Source organism: Mytilus trossulus, chromosome 3 (assembly GCF_036588685.1).
Source record: "Mytilus trossulus isolate FHL-02 chromosome 3, PNRI_Mtr1.1.1.hap1, whole genome shotgun sequence".
In the NCBI taxonomy this organism is placed as follows: domain Eukaryota; kingdom Metazoa; phylum Mollusca; class Bivalvia; order Mytilida; family Mytilidae; genus Mytilus; species Mytilus trossulus.
In genome coordinates, this window is record NC_086375.1 from 25,989,069 (window position 1) to 26,012,283 (window position 23,215).

Consider the following 23,215-nt stretch of genomic DNA (forward strand, 5'->3'; position numbering starts at 1 on the left):
GTTCAATTCGAAATATGGAAAAAAAATATGCAATATTTTTTTCTGTGCTCAGGCAAACATGTTTTAGTTAGATCTGTTTTTTTTAATTTTCATCATTATAAACATGCAGCTGAAATATATTTGATTTGTTGCTTTTATTTTGCTATATTAACGTTTTTGAAAAAGAAATATTTATTAGTATTTGCTATCATTTTATGGATGATTTGTTATCTTCACTATTGTTAATAATTTCTTATCTATCTTATGCTGGTCTTCCCCCTCATGTATGATTCAAGAATTGTATTGATTGTGTTCTTATAAAAGTATCTGTAAGTTATAAGTAAGAATAGAACAAATTTTTACCATGTGTTACACAAGGAATTTTTTGAATCTGTAATAATTTTGAATTCTTAAAAAATCCATTTCCTTTAATGATTTATCAATAATAGCCATCTGAACTGAATTTGGACTTAATTCTGATTCCTCACATTTTTGAAAATACTAAACTTTCAAGTAAGAGAACCATAGAAGTTAAACAATAAGGTGTCAGTCAAAAGGCAGCCTTTTGTGAGGCTAAATGTCTACCTCAATCCTGATTGCCCTATTTCCAGTGCCAATTCAAATTTCAAGCCCTTGATTTTTGATGTCCCAAAATTTATTATCATGCTCCTATTTTTCTGAAATGGATTTTATATAGTGATGAAGAATATGATTATCTATTCTCTGTTCCACTTTAGTAACCATAATTGTTCCTGAAACATTGACAAACATTTTCACCTATTTTATTTTTTCATCCGCATTTCTTCTTCTTTTTTTAATTTATTTTGTAAGACATGGATAATTTCATATCAATGTCCTACTGTAACAGAAAATCTTAACCATATGATGCCACTCACTTCTTTATATTTTGACCAAACTATTTTTATCGTTTTCTGAAGCAAAGCAGGGACATTTTCAATGCCTGATCTTGGGGATACCTATTTTGTTTCAGCAATTTATTCTTAACACCTTATTAATTTTATAATTCATGGTATAAACTTCACAGGGCCCAGGAGCACAGAAGCCAATGCTACTGAAAATTTGGGTGGGCCTGTAACTTTAAACAGACTAATTTCATATGATCTAAACAAATTTTGACATTTTGTCCGTTGGGCCCCTTAAGTGAAAATTAAAGGCATATTCCCAGGTAATAGGATTTATTGAAACTTTTATGAGAACCTTTCACATAAAATGCTATTGTGTACCATTACTTTTTTCACCAAAAAAAATGTAATTTTTCCTTGATGAATGATATTAGTGATCAATTCCGACTTTGATTTTATTTAATGTTGGCTTGTGAGTATGAATTTGTGACCTTTTCCTGTATTTTTCAAGAAGATTCTATCGAAATTTCATGATATTTATTAGGCAACCAATGATTTTTCATGTTTTACTTTATGAATTAAACAGAATTCTAGTCCCAGCTATCATTTAGGGTTGCAAAAACTCAGAGCCGTGGTGTAGTGGTTAGTGCATCGGACTACTAACACAAAGGTTCCTTGTTCGATTCCCATTTGGGATGAAAATTTCAGGAACTCAATTTTCGGCTCTCCCTTGACACCATTTACGAGCATGGTCTTGAGGAAACGATGATAGTCCGTCGGACGGGGACGATAAATGGCTGACCCGTGTTAAGAGAGAGCCATATCTCTTGCACGTTAAAGACACCCTTGTAGATTTCAAAAAAGAGTAGGCTAATGCCGCTACAAAGCAGCACTTGCACCCGCAAAGTGGAAAAGGATTAATATAAGTTGCAAAACTTGTTTCCCAATCCACTATAAATAAATATGTTTAAACTAAAAACTCATCAATGATACGTAGGTTTATATTTTAATATCCCATACGTCTGTTTTGTCAACATAGGACTATTAATTGGCACAAAAACAAAAGTAGTTGTAAGGCCAAATCCAATTCCAAATTGAAGAGCATATTTAAGTCATTTGAAATTTCAAATTAAAAAAAAGTATGCTTATGTTTTTTATAACTAGATGGCTAGTTTTTATTATAAAACTTGTGTAATATACTTTTTTCTCAAGAAAATTCTATAATTTGTTTAAATTTTCATGAAGTTTACTTTATTTTAAATGCTTGCTTCCAGCAAACAATTTGCCCATGTTTTCAGTATGCAGCATGACCTTTTTTGTAAAAAAAACAGTGATCGCAATACACAAGTGCCCATTGAAAACCAAACGCAAACATCGCTCCGTCAACAAGATAAACTATATCTTATTGTACTGAATATCCATGCTTATGTGTTAATTGTTTACAAACGGGTGACGATAGTTAAATTTCGGCCCCAAAACACGATCATTAATTAGCTTCCATAACACTGACCAATTGAAATATTTTTTTGACGATTATACATTATAAAATTGGATTAACATTATTTTTCACCGGTCACTCTTTTCATATGACTTTAAACCCCATATTTGTAAACTCTTTAACTAATTTTGATATGTCCATCTCTACTTAAAGGTATAAAATACAATATTTTTAATAAATGAACATTATATAAACAGAAAATTTTCAAAAAGTGACCTTATCAGTGATATTTCATTTCAGCACCAACAATAGAATGTTTGAAAACTTGGCTAAGTGTAAGAATGAACTTCTTGAAATTCTTGACACGTATGTTTAATAAAAAGATAAATTTTCTAGTAAGTAATGGGCTATTCATATGTAATTGGGATTGTGTCATGCGAAGTGTCTTAAAATCATGTTTGAGTAAAAGAGGACTACAATTCTGTCCCCAATAGGAAAAAAAACATAAACTCATATGTAGGGAAAAAAAACTGCTTATGATAATAATAAATTGTTGTTACTGATATAAAACATGTAGTACTTTCAAATCAGGTTCAATCCACTGTTTTCTATTTAAATTTGAAAATGCCTGTACCAAGTCAGGAATATGACAGTGTTGTCCATACGTTTGATGTGTTTTATCCTTTGATTTTGCCATTTGATTAAACACTTTGGGATTCGTATTTTCCTCTCTGAGTTAATATTTTTTGTGATTTTACCTTATACTATGTAATACTATAGGGTTATTGCATGAATATTGTTTCAAGTAGATATTTATATTGCACGAGCTTGTGAGTGCAATTTATGTTCTACGAGGACAATATTCACCATTATTCATGCAATAACCATTTTATTGTATAGCAATATAATATTTGAAAGTAAAAATTGGTTAAACTAAGATTTTATTGTTGATGACGTCATGAATTTGAAGATTTATTGAACTAGAGCAATATTGGAATTTATTGCATGCTAACTTTTGGTTACTTTCTGTGGGAAATATTATATTGCTATGCAATAAATAAAGTTATATTAATCTTATTTTTACTATGTTTTGTTTATATTAGTGTTGACATAATTCTTCTTTTATCTGACTTTACATTGTCAAATTCTTTACAGGGATCATTGTATTTATTATATTAGCCTGTTATGTCAGTATTTTCTGAGTTTTTATTATCGAGTTTTTCTAATGCATATTTTGCAAATAATGATTTTGCAGTGTGAACAAGCTTATTTAAATCTGGTCAAGCATTTGCTCCACTTATTGATGTGATGTATAAAGACCTGATGAACCAAAACCAGGGGTAACATTAAAGATAAAAAAAAAATTATGAAAATAAGATTACTAAATAAGGAGATTCATTTTAAAAATCATAGAAAATTGTCAAAGAATCCTTGTTTAATCTAAGCAATTCATCATAAACTTTCATATACGAATCATTTATTCTCACATTTTAGTCATACAATCTTTTAGTATGGCGTTCATTATCACTGAACTAGTATATATTTGTTTAGGGGCCAGCTGAAGGACGCCTCCGGGTGCAGGAATTTTTCGCTACATTGAAGACCTGTTGGTGACCTTCTTCATTTAGCCAAATGTCAGCTAGGTTCAACTTTTGTGTCTTATTTTTAACACTCCCAAATACAACCATAACAAGAGCAAAATTATAACACAAATCTATTAAAAAAATGTATTCTGAGCAGACAATTTAAGGTTATCAGAAGCTTTTAAGGGTTCACCAGATCATTGTTTATCACACCAGCAAACTAAATACCTGATTTACCAGATTGAGTGTATATTTTATATTTTGAGGACCATAACATGTTTTATTTTTCGAACATTGTGTCTCATTAACTGTGATATTTTGTATAACACCATTTACCTTTGAATTTAATAGCTTATTAAAATAGATTTATACTTTTTTAATTCATGTTTTGTTGTTTCATTAACAGATACAGTTACAAAAAAAAGTAACATGGTTAAATAGTTACCAGGATTATAATTTAGCACGCCAAACACACGTTTCGTCTACACAAGACTCATCAGTGCCGCTCATATCAAAATATTTATAAAGCCAAACAAGTACGAAGTTGAAGAGCATTGAGAATCCAAAATTCCAAAAGGTTGTGCCAAATACGGCTAAGGTAATCTATGCCTGGGATAAGAAAATCCTTATTTTTTTCGATCAATTCAAAGTTTTGTAAGCAGGAAATTTATAAAAATGACCAACATATGGTTAAGTCGGCCTCCTATCTTGATATACACTTACATCTAAAAATTGACAATGAAGAAGTTGTTGATAAGTTGTTAGGATAAATTTTCCTGTATCTAGATTGATATCACAACAATTGTATATCCACCGCAGTTTCCCTCCACAGTCAAATCCCAAGACTCTGCCTTCCCACTGTTCATTTACATAATCAATTACATAAATATTGGCATTTAATGTTAACATTTTCCTTGGTAATGTTAAGGATGTGTAAGTAACTCTGTCATACTCATATGTATGTTGAATGTCATCCTCCTCCTGATTAAGAAACACAACTTCCTAACGCAGTCTTCTGTAGCTTGATATTTACTGGATGTCAACCAACCAATCCGACCAATATATCTCTGTCCAGGGAAACACTTATGGATTTTAAAGGAGAACAAATGACTTGAACGATTTGAATTGTTTATCTGCTTAATACAACTTTCTCTTTTTTGCTAAAATAATTTGATCATCCTTTAATTTGGCCATAATACGTCCATTAATACTGAGGTCTTTTTCTACTTTGATGTTATTTTCTTTAAATTTTTCTTTGTAGATTTTTCTCAATATAGCATGCAATGAATGTGATATTGTTATAAAAAAACTTCAGGACATTAGTTTTCTCGTTTGAAAAGTTTAACATTGGTAGTCATACCACATCTTTTTGTATACATTCATCACAAAAAAAATTATTTCATCTTTCTAATGGTGAACTGTCAACATCTATGTAGCAACATCCCATATGGCATATATATTATCTGGCAGTTGATATCATATTCCAGGGTTTTAGTTTCCTATCATGATTTCCATGATAGAGGGTTGGCATGCACGAGTAAGCTATTATACCAACAGTTTCGAGTGGTTAAAATCTTCTCTTTATAAATTTTACAGGTGCCATTATGAGATGGTTTAGCATTATAGAACATCTGTTTCACAGTTGACAACAGATATATTCTAAGTATGTCCTCTTGACCCACCTAATTAGACAAAGTATGGAGTTTGTACTTATGTTGTATCTATTCAATATAAATACTATATTTTCATATGTTTAATATAAACACTTATTCAAGCATTAAAAGTTGATTTCTGAAAAAGAAAAAACCAACATTATTCCTTTTGAAAGTCTTTTTTTTTTGTTTAACAAATAAAAACTGGAAAATGACGTTGTTTTAAAGAAAGCCTTCTATAATGTATTAAATCATAATAAAAATTCAGATATCTTTTGTTATGATTAAAACAATGTTATATTAAACAGAAATATATTATTTATATTGAACAAATACAACAACACAAGCAGTTCTGTTAGTAATATTTCATGTATTTTCATCAACTTAAAAGAACTTTTTTTTTACTCGAGTAAATTAAGCAATGAGCGATGGATTTCTCCTAGAAGAAATTTATATGTCCCAGTCAATAAACTACACAGTGAACATTAGGTATAATTGTATTTATTCAACGGACAATAGAACTGACAAAAGATTAAATACCTTGACCAAGAAGATGACTGTTGAAATAACAATTCATAGGACAACAACTTTATTTTTATTTATAAATCAACATCATATATGAAAGGATACAGCAAATAAACACCTCGATAACTTTGAATATTGAAGAGACAAAACCATCATGCATAACAATTGAAACAATATTTTAGTAACTGTGTACATTAAGACCTTTATTTTATTTAACCAGTTTAACAGCAAATATCTTAGCTTTGCTGTCTTTGTCATCTGCCCATCTATTACAACCAATCCACAAAGTGTCATCTTTGTCAACACTAAGACAAAGAGGTAATTCAATCCCTAAGGATTTTATATCCTTACATAAAATAACCTCCCCAGCAATATTTATTACATGTATAGCATGATTTAATTGATCTGAAACTAATATCATGTCAAAAGAGGTTGGTGTTATGTCAGTAGGATAAAATTTACCTTTATTTACATTGTTATCACAACCTTTATAAGTCCACAAGAGTTGTCCCCCATAGTCTGTCACTATGACCCTCCCTTCCCGCTGATCATTTACCCTATCAATGATATATATATTGTCATTCAAGGATATAATTCTCCGTGGCTCTGTGAACAACCTTTGACTGTCTTTGCCATACTCGAATGTATGCTGAAGATCACCGTCCAGATTAAGAACAACAACTCTTCTTACACTGTCTTCTGTAGCTGGATATGTGACAGGAGAGCATTCAGCCAACCCAACAAATATTTTATTGTTTTTGGAAACATAAACACTAATTGCCTTTAAGGGAGAAAAAGATTTGTATGATTTGAATTGTTTATCTTTGGAATACACCTTTATATCACTTTCCCCTGTTGCCAAAAGTATTTCATCATTCTTTGTTATCGCCATATTAATAACTCCGATACTGAAGTCTTTCTCCACTTTGATATTATTTTTTTCAAATTTGACTTTTTGTAGTTTACTCTTATTATAGCATGTAATTAATGTGAAATTGCAATCAAAGTTAAGTATGTCTAGCACATTTGAAAAATCACTTTGATAGCTTTGGACTAGTTCGAAATCTGGAACTGCACATAGGTCACCAAATATTGAACTTCTTGTGTTATGTTTTCCATATGTGTTTCCAGGAAGAAATTTTGTTTTAAGAATGTCACACTTAATTTCTTCCTGAAAGTGTTTTGCCAAAGTCTTGTCCAGCCTTTTTCTTGAAGAAAACATTTCTGAAGCTTGATGAGACTGCAGGGTTTTCTTCAAACTGTTTTCCCTTGCTTTTAAGTCTTCTTTGGTCTTGTCTGTGACAGAGAGTTCTGTTTTGATCTTATTTTCGGTAGGCTTCCATTTTGATTCAAGTTCCTGTAACAGTTCTTTGGCATATTTTGATACTGTCTCTTTAATTTCCTTCTCAGTTAGCAGAATTTGATCTTTTATTTCTTTAAATTTTTTATCACCATCTAGTAGTAGTTTTTCAAGTCTTTCCTTTTCATTACCATAAAACTGAAGACAACTTTCAAGTTTATTTTGTAATACCTTCATTTCATAAATAGCAGTATCATAAACTTCATTGAGTTTTGTATACTCATGTTTTTTATGGGAGTCTATCAAACAATCTATGCAAACTGGTTGGTCACAATCTGTACAGAATGCACAGCATATTTGATCACTATGATCTGTACATGGCATGGTTCTAAGATCCACCTTTCGTATTGCCTTTGCAACATCTTCACTTCCAAAGTCTTTTAAATTAATTAATTCATGTTGATCTGTTGATTTAAGTTTTGTATGAATCTTTGTTGTACAAAGTTGACACATGAATACATCACAGTTTATGCATTTCCATTTTATATCTGAGGACTCTTCACATAGCTGGCATACTGCTGGTGTCTGGGTTTCATCTGTAGGTTGTGAAAATGCCATTTCTTAAAGTCCTCGATGTACTTATATACATATAACTGTATCTTTAAGTTACAGGTAATTTACTTCCTTTTTAGAATTGTAGAAGGTCAAGGTGCAAAAAGTAAAATCACAAAAATACTGAACTCAGAGGAAAATCAATACGGAAAGTCCATAATCACATGGCAAAATCAAATAACAAAACGCATACAAAACGAATAGACAAGAACTGTCATATTCCTGACTTGGTACAGGCATTTTCAAATGTAGAAAATGGTGGATTAAACCTGGTTCTATAGCGCTAACCCTCTCTCTTTTATAACAGTCTCATCAAATTCCGTTATATTTACATGATGCGTTAAATAAACAGTCACATTTAATAAAATAGTCAAAATATGGGTACATCAGTCATCATCGCAAAACAATTTTATAATTTGTCGTTCAATGTGCATACAAACAGTTTTAAAATTTACATAGGCAGTGTAAGCATACAGAGTTAAAAAATCAAAAGTATGTAAGAACAAATTACAGAAATAGACCGATATTTAAACTAGTCCAAAAGTTATAGGTAGAATTTATGAGAATCCAAAAATAGTTAATTCCACTACGCGATTGAATGATTTTGACGTTTGTGGTTCAACGTATATAGTAATTCATAATAGAAATATATCATAATGACATATAATAGACCAAAATAATACTGACGGGATCTTTTAAAGTACAGAGTCACGTAATAAGAACAAAAGAAATACAAAGAGTGGCATATACAAAACAAACCACCAAAAAATGAAAGCCAATACACACACATTGCAAGAAATATTCATGGGTTAATAATGTGAGATTTAAATAGAACGATAAACTAGATATCTAATGTAGGACATATATTGGAACAGACTGCATAGTTTGTAGATAATGGTTCGGGAATTTCCTGATATTGTTTATTTCTTCACTACTTTTAAACATTTTCCCTTTAAAAAAATAAACAACAAACAGTAAATGCAGAGAAAGACATAAGGAAAAAAGAAAACCAGAGAAATTAATGGATAACAACATTACATTATTTCAGTTTTGTAATTCTATTTATCTATTTATCTATTTTTTCATTTATTTTTATTTTCAAGTGTATAAATAGCTTAGTCATTATACATTTTACTCTTATAAGTCATAAGAAACCTCAAATTGAAAAAAATTATGCGTATGTTTTTTTATAACTCAATGGGAAGTTTTCATTATAAAACTGATGTACATATACTTTTTTCTGAAGAAAATTCTTTAATTTGTTCATAATTAGAAGAAGTTTACTTTATTTTAATTGCTACCTTCCAGGAAGCTATTCCCCCGACATTATTTCCGTATGCAAAGTCACCTCATTGTGACCCATCTCGTAAAATTCCGGTGCTCGCAATACGCATGGATGTCCTTAAAATAAACTATTATCTGAATTTACATGTTAAACACGGTCTCAATGTCCATGCTTTTTGTTGATTTTTTGTTGATTGTTGACAAACAGGTAAAACTCTTAAAACTTCGGCTTCAAAACACGAACTTATATTACCTTCCATATTTTCACAACAATACTGACCGATTGAAAAAAATGACGATTATACGATATTTATGCGAGAAAAAAAATGATAAATTCGTGCACAGGAGACTAAGTTTATGATGTTTGTATGCATTGGTTCAAGAATTGGAATAACTTTATTTTTATCCGGTCACTCGTTTCTTATGACTTTAAACAAGTAAGCGTCTGTCAACTACAAACTATAAAATTGGAAAAAGTGTTTGCATTGAGAAAAGAAATGTTTTTTAGATCCCGTCTTTTTATCTTATAATTATAAAACTATTATCAGGAATACAAGATCTGCAAAAAAATCAAGTTTGACTGACACAATTTAATGATCAGTAGTCAGGTAGGAATTGTGATTTAATGTATTTTAAAGACATTGTTAAACATCATACTAGACATCCAACTATTTTTTTCAGAATTAGCAGTGGTTTCCAACTGTATCAGATGTCTGAAGAGTCAAAAATTGCCAAGAAAAAAATCTGAATATGTAATAGCCCCTAATCAGGTTGAAACACGAATAAAGGTTTAATCAACAAAGTATAATGTTTAAATGGAAAATACTTAGAGACAATATATAAGACATAAAAAGGATAAACGAGTTTATATTAATTTAATCCTTAAGTACAATGTATGTCAATGAAAAGTCGTTAAATATGCCAAATACATTGCTGTCTTGTGATTTTTATAAAGGAGTCCAAAGCTTATGCTCTTACATGTATATATTTATCAATATACATTATTTTTCATATGATTGATGATATAATGATGTTTAAAAAAGTTTTATTCTGTTAATAATATATTCTTGTGTTGTGTTGGGGATAACTACTCATCCAGTTCATTTGGTGGATTTAATTTTGTTTCAACGAAATTTACACGATATATTTGGTTTGCAGTTTGATCAGAAGAAACACCCACAAAGCTGGTTAATACAATTAATTATCTAATTACTACTTCTCACCACTTCAGTTTGATCATGTATATCTATTATATAGTCATTTTATAAAATTAACTGTTTGCAAAACTATGTATTATTCTTGGTTATAATAATGTTTTTATCTCAGGCGGAAAACCCTGGCCTCACAACTTTTTGGAACTTTTGGTCCTCGGCGATCTTTCACTTTGTAGTTGTTAAAGCTTTCAAACTTTTTACATCTGAGCATAGTTTTGTGTGGACGTAGCGCGCGTCTAGCGTATAAACATATTTTTTTACCTGTTAACTGTTGATAGCTATTATTCGTTTGTTTCTCTGTCCTAAATTTTTCCCCATTTATCTTTTTATTTATCGTTACCCTGTCCTGTAATGTTGTCATTTTAATGTTATAATTTACACTGCCATTAAAGCGGGAGGTTTGGCATGCCACAAAACCAGGTGCAACCCACCATTTTTTCATAAAATGCCCTGTACCAAGTCAGTCAAATAGCCATTGTTAATGATTATAGTTCGTTACTGTGTGTGTAACATTTCGGTGTTGTGTCGTAGTTCTTTTATATTTGATACGTTACCCCCAGGTTTAGTGTGTAACCCGGTTTTGTTTTTTTCTCTATCGATTTATGAATTTTGAACAGCGATATACTACTTTTGCCTTTATTTATTAAAAGTTTCATTGTAATAAACACAACATCTTGATGTTTTCCCCTGTTCAATTTGGTTTTTCAATTTGAATATAAACAAATATCAAAGAATGTTTCTAAATGAGGTGGCAATGATCTATAAAAAGTAAAATCACAAAAATACTGAACTCAAAGAATAATTGGTACAGGCATTTACCTAAGTAGAAAAAGGCGAATTAAACCTTGTTTTTTTTATTATACTGACAATGATGAGTGAACAAAACAAACAGACACAATAGGTAAAATGTCAAAAACAGGTAACCAAAAGAAATCTTACGTGTTCAGTTTTATTCTCCATTTTCTATGATACTGATGGAATGATACTGAAGTGTGAAACCCAAATTCTTGATTTAACAATTCTTTATCTTCAGCTTAATGATTCAGCAATCAAGAGAAACTTTAACATCCCATGCTACTGGCACACAAGTTTGTTCAACAGGAAATATATTAAAAAAAAAGCCATTTTATAAACAGTTAATTTACAGAATAATTTACTATATCAATGATATTTCATTTCGGCACCAGGAATGATATGTTTTCAAACATCTCGTAGAAGCCTCGGTAGCCGAGTGGTCTAAGTAGTTACTACTGTAATCACTAGCCAGTCAACACTGAAGTTGTGAGTTCTAACCCTGCTATTGCGGGTGCACACGACTCTAATCTTAATTGAGTAGGAATTTCAGTTTTCCTATCGCATTCAGGATTCTACTTCGTCAGAATTATCTCCCCATTACGCCAGTTCATTTTCACAATCGTAGAAATGGAAGCCATTGTAGGGATGACGCGCTACCAATTTTGCTCATGGAAACCGATAAATTCATCCATATTGAACCATTACGATCCTTATATGTCAGTTGTATTTTAAAAGACAAATGTATCAACTAGCTAATGAGCCTCAGTGAATGATCTTGTCTGCATTGATTCAACTTAAAACAATTGTCTGATCGGTTGTCAGGTGGAATTTTCGAAAATTCATAAAAATAAAAAAAAAAATCTAATTAAATATTTCGTGGAAGGGCAGACTAGACTTTTTTAGTGTATAAAGACTATAAACCCTAAACACAATATAATTTTTCAAAGATATGCATTTTCATCATCCAACTTGAAAGGCTTTCGTCAAGTACTTTCAGTAAAAATATAGCTATTCGAACACACCTTCTCTGTTTTTGCGACTCATTAGACCGGTATTTCACTTGACCCATATATTTCTTCTTTTAGTACTGTTATTTTTTGGTGTTATAAAGTCAATCTGTAGCTTTGATATATAAAAAAGATAGAATCTGAAGCGAGACGATGTATGCAATATTCTTACTTTGTACGATATCAAGACAAAATATTCAACTCAAACACGTCATAACATAAAAATGTGCACTCGATTTTCTCTTTTCGGTACAATTGTTAAATTAAAGTGAGAGGGTTAGCGCTATAGAACCAGGTTTAATTCACCATTTTCTACATTTGAAAATGCCTGTACCAAGTCAGGAATATGACAGTTCTTGTCCATTCGTTTTTGATGCGTTTTGTTTTTTGATTTTGCCATGTGACTATGGACTTTCCAAATTGATTTTCCTCTGAGTTCAGTATTTTTGTGATTTTACTTTTTGTTACCTATTTGGGGGAATTTTTTCTTCAGTCACATAATGGAAGGGCAGACACGAAAATTTTTAAACTGATAGATTGATATGTTTTCCGTCCGTGGTAATTTTTTCCAAAAAATCGGAGGTTATGCATTTTCTTCATCCAACTTGAAAGATACCCATGTCGTCGTCTTAAAATGTAATTGTTCTGCTTAACTATGTATTAGATAAATTGAAAACTTATGCAAATGGTGTTTTTAAAATAAAACAGCTTGTAATTGAGAAGAAAATTGTAATTATGTTTGTTTCTATTTACTTTTAAAAATGTTGTCACTATAGTAAACAATACAGTACACAATTATCGCCTTCTCTAACAAAGAGCTTCGATTCTTTTGTTCTATTTCAACTGGGTTTCCGACTGTATCGCAGGTCGGAAACATCCAAATTTCAAATCAAATCTAACATTTAGCAAAGAGTAATAATAAATTCATTCAATAAGTTTTAATGCTTTACACAGCATGTTTGGTATAATGATGATTTTTTCAGTTATTAATGGTTTATTAATATATAATCGAAATTGTGTCATGTGATAGTGTCAAAAACTCCTGTTTGGGAGTAAAGGGGAGTTGCAACAATTATGCCCTAAATCGGGGAATACATACTCTACTGAACAAGACCAAATAAATTGCTTATGGCAAAGATTAATTGCTGCTACTGATATAAAACATGTACCTTACTATTAAATACATAACATACATGTTTTGTTAATCTTATTTATATTTTGTGGTAAATATGAGTGTTAAATATTACTTCTTTTATCTAATTTTACATTGTCAAATTCTCTACTGAGAACATTGTATTTATACATACATCTCTATAAGTGTGTTATTTCAGTATGTTCTGTTTACATTGAGTTTTAAGCTAAAGTGTCTTTCTAATTCATTATGTGTGTGTGTTAATTCTGATCTTACCATGCTTACAGCGTAGACAAACATTTTAAAATCAGGTCTCACATTTGATATAACTTATTTGTATAATGCATAAAGATCTAGCGAATCAAAGCCAGGGGTAACATAAGGATAACATTTGAAATAAGATGACCAAATATTGTGATTCATTATATTTGAATCAAAGAAAACACAGATACATAGATGTTTATAACGGACAATTCATATAAAAAAGAAAATGTGGTATTATTACCAATTAGACAACTATGACCAAATGACACAGTAATTACAAAACATGCATTATCATTAACAATGCATTACTATGATATTGTAGACTTAAAAAGATATTGCTTAAATATCAAGATTTCCCTAATGTCTGTTAGGTTTGACATTGTTTTTTAACACCCACAACTACAGCCAGAAGCGAAATAATAAACACCAATTTATAAAAATAACCATTCTGACCAGACAAATTAAGGAATATTTGTTTGTTTTAGCTTATTTGATAAAAAAAAATCAATTAACAAAAAATAAAAAGGTAACATGAATATGACTAGATAATTTAAGGTTTACAGACACCTGTTAGGGTTCACCAGATCAAAATTTAGCATGACAGCAAATCAAATACCTGACTGAGTATATTTTTATATTTTGAGGACTATGATATGTTTTATTTTTCGAACATTGTGTCTCATTAACTGTGATATTTTGTATAACAACAATTTCTTTTGTATTAGCTTATTAAAATAAATTTCTACTTCTGTATTCCATGCTTTGTTGTTTTATCACACTGCATCCTTAGTATACACTGCTTACAACACAACCTATACTACTTTCTTTCCAGTAGTGTATTTAATCTCTTTTTTATGAAGTTTTATCTGTCATTTCGGGACCTTTTATAGCTGACTATACGATGTGAGCTTTACTCATTGTTGAAGGCCGTATGGTGACCTATAGTTGTTAATTTGTGTGTCATTTTGGTCTCTTGTAGAAAGTTGTCTCATTGGCAATCATACCACATCTCTTTTTTTTATATTGAAACCAAAACTGCTGATAGAACTCCGACAAGTTTAGATAAGGCAACATTTCTTGAAAAAAGCTGTTTCATCTAAAAAGCAATGATGTTTAATATACCAAAAGTTTGGATATGTTTAGGTAGCATTCAATATGTGCAGAGCAGTTAAAAGGTACATGGTTTTTTTTATCATTTTATAAACTACAATACTACAATGATGCAGCTTATATTGAATAATCAATAACTATCCAACAGAGTCCACATAACATGGATTTTTAGCAATTTTTATTCAGATATGACTAAACAAAAATATATCCCACAGAAGGACCATGGAAATCATTTCTCTGTCGTGCTAGTTCAATGCTTTACTGTGTAACATAACCCTATAGAAAAGTGGAATATCGCAAATAATATACGCACATATTGCTTTTCTAATTCATTAGCATTTATGCTATATTGAAATATGATAATCCAGATTAATTCTCAAGTCATTTCACGTTTTATCTATTTACATTAAGTAGAGCCCTGTGTGAATTCTTTCGTAACTATTCTCTAGAAGTGCAATTATCTTTAAAACTAAAATATAAATGGATAACAAGAGTGCACACGCTGAAATGTCTTGCCTCCTTTACTAGTCATTGACATTTTGTTGATAGTCCAAAATATAAAGCTTTATTACCACTGTCACATCAATTTCATATTAACCAAGGAAACTAAACATTGACCAATGAACCATGAAAATGAATTCAAGGTCAGATGAACCACGCCAGGCAGGCATGTACAGCTAACAATTCTTCCATACAACAAATATAGTTGGTCTATTGCTTATGGTTTAAGAAAAACGGACCAAAACGAAAAAACGTAATACTGTGTAATGAACCGTGAAAATGAGGTCAAGGTCAAATGACACCTGCCAGCTAGACATGTACACCTTTCAATCATTCCATACACCAAATATAATTGACCTATTGCATACAGTATAAGAAAAACAGACCTAAATACAAAAAACTTAACTATAACCACTGAACCATGAAAATGAGGTCAGGGTCAGATGACACCTGCCAGTTGGACATGTACACCTTGCAGTCCTTCCATACACCGAATAAACTGGACCTATTGCTTATCGTATCTGAGATATGGACTTGACCACCAAAACCTAACCTTGTTCACTGATCCATGAAATGAGGTCGAGTTCAAGTGAAAACTGTCTGACGGGCATGAGGGCCTTGCAAGGTACGCACATACCAAATATAGTTATCTTATTACTTATAATAAGACAGATTTTAACATTAAAAAAAATCTCAACTTTTTTTCAAGTAGTCACTGAACATGAAAATGAAGTCAATGACATTGGACATGTGACAGACGGATTTTTGGAATAGCGAAAATGATCTGCACGCTGCAAGATCTGCAAGAAACAAAATGATAGTAATAACCAGTTGACTCCTTTTAATGTTCTGCTATTGGATCTGGATCAATCAGCATTTATTAGAAGGGAAGAACTGGATTACCTTAAACGTTCTCATCAATTCAGCTAAGTATTAACAACTCTCCTTTTCGACAGGGAAACCTTGAAGAGTCATATCTGTTACTAATGTAAAACATATCAGTGGTTAAAGTCTTCATGGTTCGTGAAAATCTGTTACCAAAAACTGAAAGGACCTAACGATCGAAATAAAAAGCGGATTTTTCTAATCACAGAATAAAAAAGATTGTTACGTTTAGAAACATTACAGAAATTAAAAAAAAAAACACCACAAAATACAAAACTAAAGTTAATGCAATAGTGATCCCTGTATTACATGACATGTTCGATATTAAGCAATAGATAATTATTAGCTTGATAATTTATAATAAGTAACTTTCTTCTATAAGAAAATAAAAATGTGCGTCATGTACTATCAATCAATAGAATAATGATTTTTTTAATATTTTTCAATGCATGTTTTCACGATTAGAAATATGTTTCTGAATTCTAATTGTGAATGTGTATATAAAATGTTCTTGTATTATAATTCATAATTAAATAATATTTACATTAAAAAACAATCTAAACAAGTTTTACAGCAAATATTTTTGCCTTACTATCTTTTTCAGCTTTCCGTGTATTGCAGCCTATCCACAAAATTCCATTTTTGTCAATATCAAGACTAATTGGTAAATCAATCCCTATAGATTTTACAACCTTACATACAATAAATTCCCCAGTAGAATTTAATACATGTACAGCATTATTGTCCTTATCTGCCACTAAAATCATACCAGAGGAGTTTGTGCAGATGTCAATAGGATAAAATTTTCCTGAATATAACTTGGTATCGTAACCATTATAAGTCCACAGCAGTTTTCCCCCATAGTCTAATCCCATTATCCTTCCTTCGAAGTTTTTTTTCATTCTATCAATGATATAAATAGTATCATTTAAGGTTATGATTTTCCATGGTGATGTAAACAATCTCTGATTATCTTTGTCATACTCATAGATATGTTGCATGTCACCGTCCTGATTAAGAACCACAACTCTTCTCACGCTGTCTTCGGTAGCTGGGTATGTAAAAGGAAAGTCTTCAACCAACCCAACAAATATTCTATTGTTTTTTGAAACGTGAACACTTATGGATTTTAAAGGTGAAAATGACTTAAATAATTTGAACTGTTTATCAATTGAATACACTTGTAGATCACTTTCTCCTGTTGACAAAAGAATTCCATTATTACCTAGTTTTGCCATATTTAATACACTCATACTGAAGTCTTCTTCTACTTTAATGTTATTTCCTTCAAATATAACTTTTTGTAGTTTCCCCCCAGTATAGCTTGCAATAAATGCTTCATTGCTATCACAGTTAAGAATGTTCCATATGTTTATAATGTCACTATGATATTCTCTGACTAGTTGTAAATCTGGAACTTCATATAAATCACCAAATACTTTTTTTCCTATATTTTGCTTTTTAAATATTTTTCCAGAAACAAATGTTGTTTTAAGAATGTTGCAGTTGATTGTTTCCACTGATTTCGTTGGCAATTTCTTATCCAGCATTTTTCTTGAAGAGAAAATTTCCAAAGCCTGGTGAGAGTGAAAGACTTTCTTTAAACTCCCTTCGCTCTTTAATAAGTCCTCGTTATTTTTCTGTATGTCAGACAATTCTGTGTTGATCATATTTTCTGTCGGTTTCCATATTGCATCAAGGTCATCTAGAAGTTGTTTTGCATATTTTGATATGGTTTCTGTCATTTCTTTCTCAGTTAACAGAATTTCATCTTTTATTTCTTGATAATTTTTATCGCCATCCAGAAGCAGTTTTTCTAGTCTTTCCTTTTCATTTCTTAAAATCTCTTGACTAGATTCAAGTTTATTTTGTAAGGCCGTCATTTCAGAAATAGCCATATCATAAACTTCATTCAGTTTTGTACACTCATGTTTTTTATGGGAATCTATTAAACAGTCCACGCAAACTGGTTGGTCACAATCTGTACAGAATGCACAGCATATTTGATCACTATGATTTGTACATGGCATGGTTCTAAGATCCACCTTACGTATTGCCTTTGCAACATCTTCACTTCCAAAGTCTTTTAAATTTATCAATTCATGTTGATCTGTTGATTTAAGTTTTGTATGAATCTTTGTTGTACAAAGTTGACACATAAATACATCACAGTTTATGCATTTCCATCTTATATCTGAGGACTCTTCACAGAGCTGACATACTGCTGGTGTCTGGGCTTCATCTGTGGGTTGTGAAAATGCCATTTCTTAATAATCTCAGAAAGTCCTTCATGTACTTGCTGGATATAAATGTTTCTATAAGTTACAGGTAAATTACTTCCTTGTTTGAAGGTCAAGGTGCAAGATATATTTATGTGTATTTAATGTGAGATTTAAATGGAGGTCATATACTGTTACATACTGTACAGTTTAAAGATAAATATTGGGTAATTTTCTTCTAGTGTTAACCTCTTTTTAGTTTTATTTGCTTTTAGATCTTCCCTTCTCCAAATAAAACCTTCAAAAACAAACAACACAAAACAGAAGAAAAGGAAGAGAGAGAAAACAAATATTAAAGATGACATCAATAAGTCATCACATGACAGTTTTATTTTCCATGTATCCCTTGTTTTACTGAAAGTCCATAAATAGTTAAACTATGTTGAATTTTACCATTTAAATAATTTTAAGCATCAAATTGTCCAAAAACTGATAACTAATGACATCTCACTTCTTATGAAATAAAAATAAGAAATGAAGTAGAATTTTAGCTAACTTTGACCTATAGGCCATGTGAAACAATTGGAACAATTGGTATCTTGTGATCCTCGTAGCTACAAAAAATGTAACCACAGATATTAATGAACAATTTCAACCAACTGATTGCCCTAAATGATTTTGACTTAAAGCCAAATAAAATACACTTACAATTCAGGAAACTAACAATCTGACAGAAACCATTTGATGATTCCTTAAAGGAGTTATTGTCCTTCAATGATGATCATTTGTGTGTTCGTGTTTGCCTCATATCTTGAAAACAATAATAGAAGGGTTTAAAACCTTAAACAGCTTAAAAAACAAGCAATACAAGATCTACAAAAATGTCAATAAAACCATTAGATGACCCTTTACAGGAGTTATGGGCGGTAAGGCACAAACTATTTTGTAGGAGGCTCATGCGTTTTTTTTTAAACATTTCAAAAGATCAGTAACACAGTTAACATGAATAGTTTCTTTTTTATTTTCATAAAGTTGGAAAACATCAATTACCTAAAGAAAAAGAAATCATGCCAACCACAAACAATAAAGGGTTGGTGCATACATGACGTGTCCCCCCCCCCCAAAAAAAAAAAAATAAATAAATAAAAGAATAAATAAGATTTTGTCTTTTATCTAAAAAAAATCATAATAGATAGATAGATAGAAACTGTTGATGTCCACAAGATCTGTAAAAATGACAATATGTCCGAAACCATTGAATGATAATTAAGCTTCCTGCTATTTTTTTCAAAAGAGTTTGCCACTATCTCTCAAATTAAAATAGATTGGTAAGAACTACTTACAACAACAAGATCAATGCAAGCTGCATTTCTAATAGGCTAGTAATTAGGCTCTGAGGTTTCTGTTGTTTATTTGCAAAATAGTATTTACAGTTATAAGTTGTAATGTAATTATTGAATGAGGTAAATGGAAGATAAAACTGATTCTAAACAGATAAAATACAAGTAGTAAGGTAGGGGTTGTAATTAAATATATCTGGAAGATATTGTTTAACATAATCCAAGATATTCAACTTTTTTCTTTCAGAATTAGCAGTGTTTCCCAACTTTATCAGATGGCAGAAGACACAAAAATAGCTAAACATAAATCAGACTATTTAATAGCTTCTTATCAAGTAAAACAAGAAAATGTAGACGCCACAAAGTCAAATGATGAAATGGGAAATTCTTAAACAATATATAAGATATAAAAGGGATCGGAAAATAAAATAGACTTTATTATGAATTTAATCCCAAGTACAGTGCATGTCAATTAAAATGGGTGGATACGGCAAAAACACTGTTCTTATGGTGAAATTCGTAGATGATCCCAAAACTTCTGCTCTTACATGTAAACATAAAAAAAAATCAATATGCTTGACTCAAAGAGGGACAAAGTATACCAGAGAAACAGTCATAAATCGAAAATAAACTGACAAAGCCATGGCTAAAAATTAAAAAGGACAAAGGATAGTACACAAGAAACAACATAGAACACTAAAGACTTGCAACACGAACCCCACCAAAAATTGGGGTTGATCTCAGGTGCTCCGGAAGGGTAAGCAGATCCTGCTCCACATGTAGTACCTTACGTGTTGCTTATGTTCTAACAAACCCCGTAAATAGTCTAATTTGGTAGGTCAAATTCATGAAAAGCGAGGGGGAATGTTGTTACGACGCAAGAAACATGTGAAACGGTTATTCCATAATGGTCAATTAACTTGTGATGGCGTCCACAAGAATAACGAAGGGATGATTTCAACTTCACCATTTGGAACTCTTGGTGTTGTAGCTTCCTTGTAAGCAGAAGCATTCCTCTATCAAGGAAATCATGATAGGAAATGCAAGCTGAAAATATCATAGCAATTGGGAGATATATACTCCATATGAAGGCGTTGCTGGAATGTTGCTACATAATTATGTTTAAATATGAAAACAGGTTTATTTAAAATTGGCATTGTAATGCACAGTTTTGATTTCCATCGTCTATGGAATGATAACAAATTATAGTAGTGCAAATTTTTATTATTACATTAATTTATTTTCAGCTTTATGATTCAGCAATGAAGAGAAATGTTAACATTCCAAGCTACTGGCACAAAAACTTTGCCTTGGTTTGTGAAAGAATGATGCATATAAAAAGTAAATACAACAAGGAGGAAGTTCTGAAGAAGGTTATTCTACATTTTGAACTGTTTCTGAAAAAAGATCCTATTGACGCATACAATGATGCTATTCAGAAAGCTGTGGTTTCAATGAAAATCAATTAAACGGTTATGTAGGTTAAGTTTTGTACGTTATCAAAGTTGGATGGCGTCATGAGCATTACTGGCATTTGATCCATTGATTCAGAAATGGGTAAAAAGAAAGAAAAAGAGGCAATATTTTTTTCCTTTGACATTACATGTAAACATTTTTTTAGTTAGATCTGTTTCTGATATTTTCATTCTTATAAACATGCAGTTGAAATTTATTTAGCCTCATTAATGTTTTTAGAAAATATTCAAACACTCAAACAACAAATTCACAGAGAGGGTGGAAGTTGAAGCCCCCCTTTTTTTTATCAGTCAATGCATTTGAATGAAGACATGTACACATCAACTCAATTTGTTAATACACATTTCCAGTCTAGCTTTCAATACATTTGTAACGACCTTTAACCCCACTGACAATTTGCGTCTGTGTCCATACTTGTGTTTTTAGAAAAAAAAATATATTTATTAGTATTTGCTGTCATTTAATGGACGATTTTCTATCTTTACCATTGTTGATAATTTCTGATTTCATCTTATGCTTGCCCGTCCCCTTCATGTTAGATACAATCATTATGTGTTTGTGATAAATGTATCTGAAACTTGTCTCTGATAGAAGAACAACTTCATGCGATGTGTTATACAAAAAAACAATCTGGAATATTTTTTAATTTGGAAAATTAGTGGAAAAAATAACAAGAGAATGATGATAACTAGGCCAGGAGAGTTTGTCTTGTTTATAGTATATAGGAATTAAATGGGGATGACTTATCCATGATAAATAAGGAAAACCAATTCTTCAAAATATTTAAAAGTATAATTTAACTTCAACTTTAACATGTTTAATAAAATAATATTTGCTTCATTTATGTTTTTAGAGATTTTAAAAAGAAATATTTACTAAATTTGCTATAATATCATTGATGATTTGTTATCTCTACCACTGTTAATAATTCCTTATCTATCTTATACTTGTTCCTCCCCTCATTTATGATACAACAAGTATTTACCTGGAGTATTGATTTGGTTCCTCTATTCCCTTCCGACTTTGACTTTACTTGATATGGGCTTGTTGATCTAAATTTGTGACCTTTGCTTGTTTTGTCCTAAATATGCCTAATAAAATTTTAAGATGTTAATCCAGCAAGCAAAAGTCATTCAACCTTTAACACACTAAATGAATTAAAGCAGAATTCTAGTTACAACCTTGATTTAGGATTGTCAATAGTTGTAATAACTCATCAATTATATTTTAAAAAGTATGTTTTCTCCTCATAAGATTTACCGGTGCCAAACGTCATGATAACGTTTGCTAATGCCAAAAACGTCCTGATAAAATTTGCTAATGCCAAAAACTTCACGATAAAGTTTACTAATGCCAAAAACGTCATGATAAAGTTTGCTAATGCCAAAAACGTTATGATAAAGTTTGCTAATGTCAAAAACGTCATGATAAAGTTTGCTAATGGTAAAAAAAGTTATGATAAAGTTTGCTAATGCAATCTGCAATCTGGTTCAACAAATTTATAAACAGTAAATTTACAGAATAAATAACTTTAAAGATGATATTTGTTTCAGCTCCAGCAACAAAATGTTAAAAAAATTTGCAAAAAATAATAAATTCATCTAAATGGTTAATGCTACCCAGTATGCTTAACATAAGGATACATTTTCTGGTAATTTATGGGTTATTAATATATAATTGGAATTGTGTCATGTGAAAGTGTTTAAAAACTCGTGTTAAGGTGGTATGGGTGTCTTCCTCCATCTTGGATTGTAAAAAACAGAGAACCAGAGGTCCATATTTTCTATCAAGTAAGCAATATTTGATGCAGGAATGCAGATAATTAATGTGAATTTTCATTTAAAAGAACTTATTCATAAGAATATAACTTATAAATATTAAAAAAAATTGCCAATGTTGATTATTTTTGGTTGTTTTTTTTTTTTGTTTTTTTTAAATTGGCATTTTAAGGGGAGGTAACTCTAAAAAAAGTGCATTTTCTGAAGGATTCCGTTTGGAATTTTCCTATTTTGTATTTTAGCCGGAAAAAACGTACG

General features: G+C 30.8%; 2 protein-coding genes across 2 annotated transcripts; both read right to left on the bottom strand.

The window, feature by feature from the left end:
* Positions 1–6,248: 6,248 nt before the first annotated feature.
* On the bottom strand, positions 6,249–7,958 carry LOC134710575 (uncharacterized). Its single transcript, XM_063570951.1, has one exon. The coding sequence runs from the start codon at positions 7,956–7,958 to the stop codon at positions 6,249–6,251; it is 1,710 nt and encodes a 569-aa protein (XP_063427021.1).
* Positions 7,959–16,625: 8,667 nt separating this feature from the next.
* LOC134709320 (uncharacterized) lies at positions 16,626–18,440 on the bottom strand. The gene has a single exon (XM_063569488.1). It carries the CDS (start codon positions 18,406–18,408, stop codon positions 16,702–16,704), a length of 1,707 nt encoding a protein of 568 aa, XP_063425558.1. The 5' UTR covers positions 18,409–18,440; the 3' UTR covers positions 16,626–16,701.
* Positions 18,441–23,215: the final 4,775 nt, after the last annotated feature.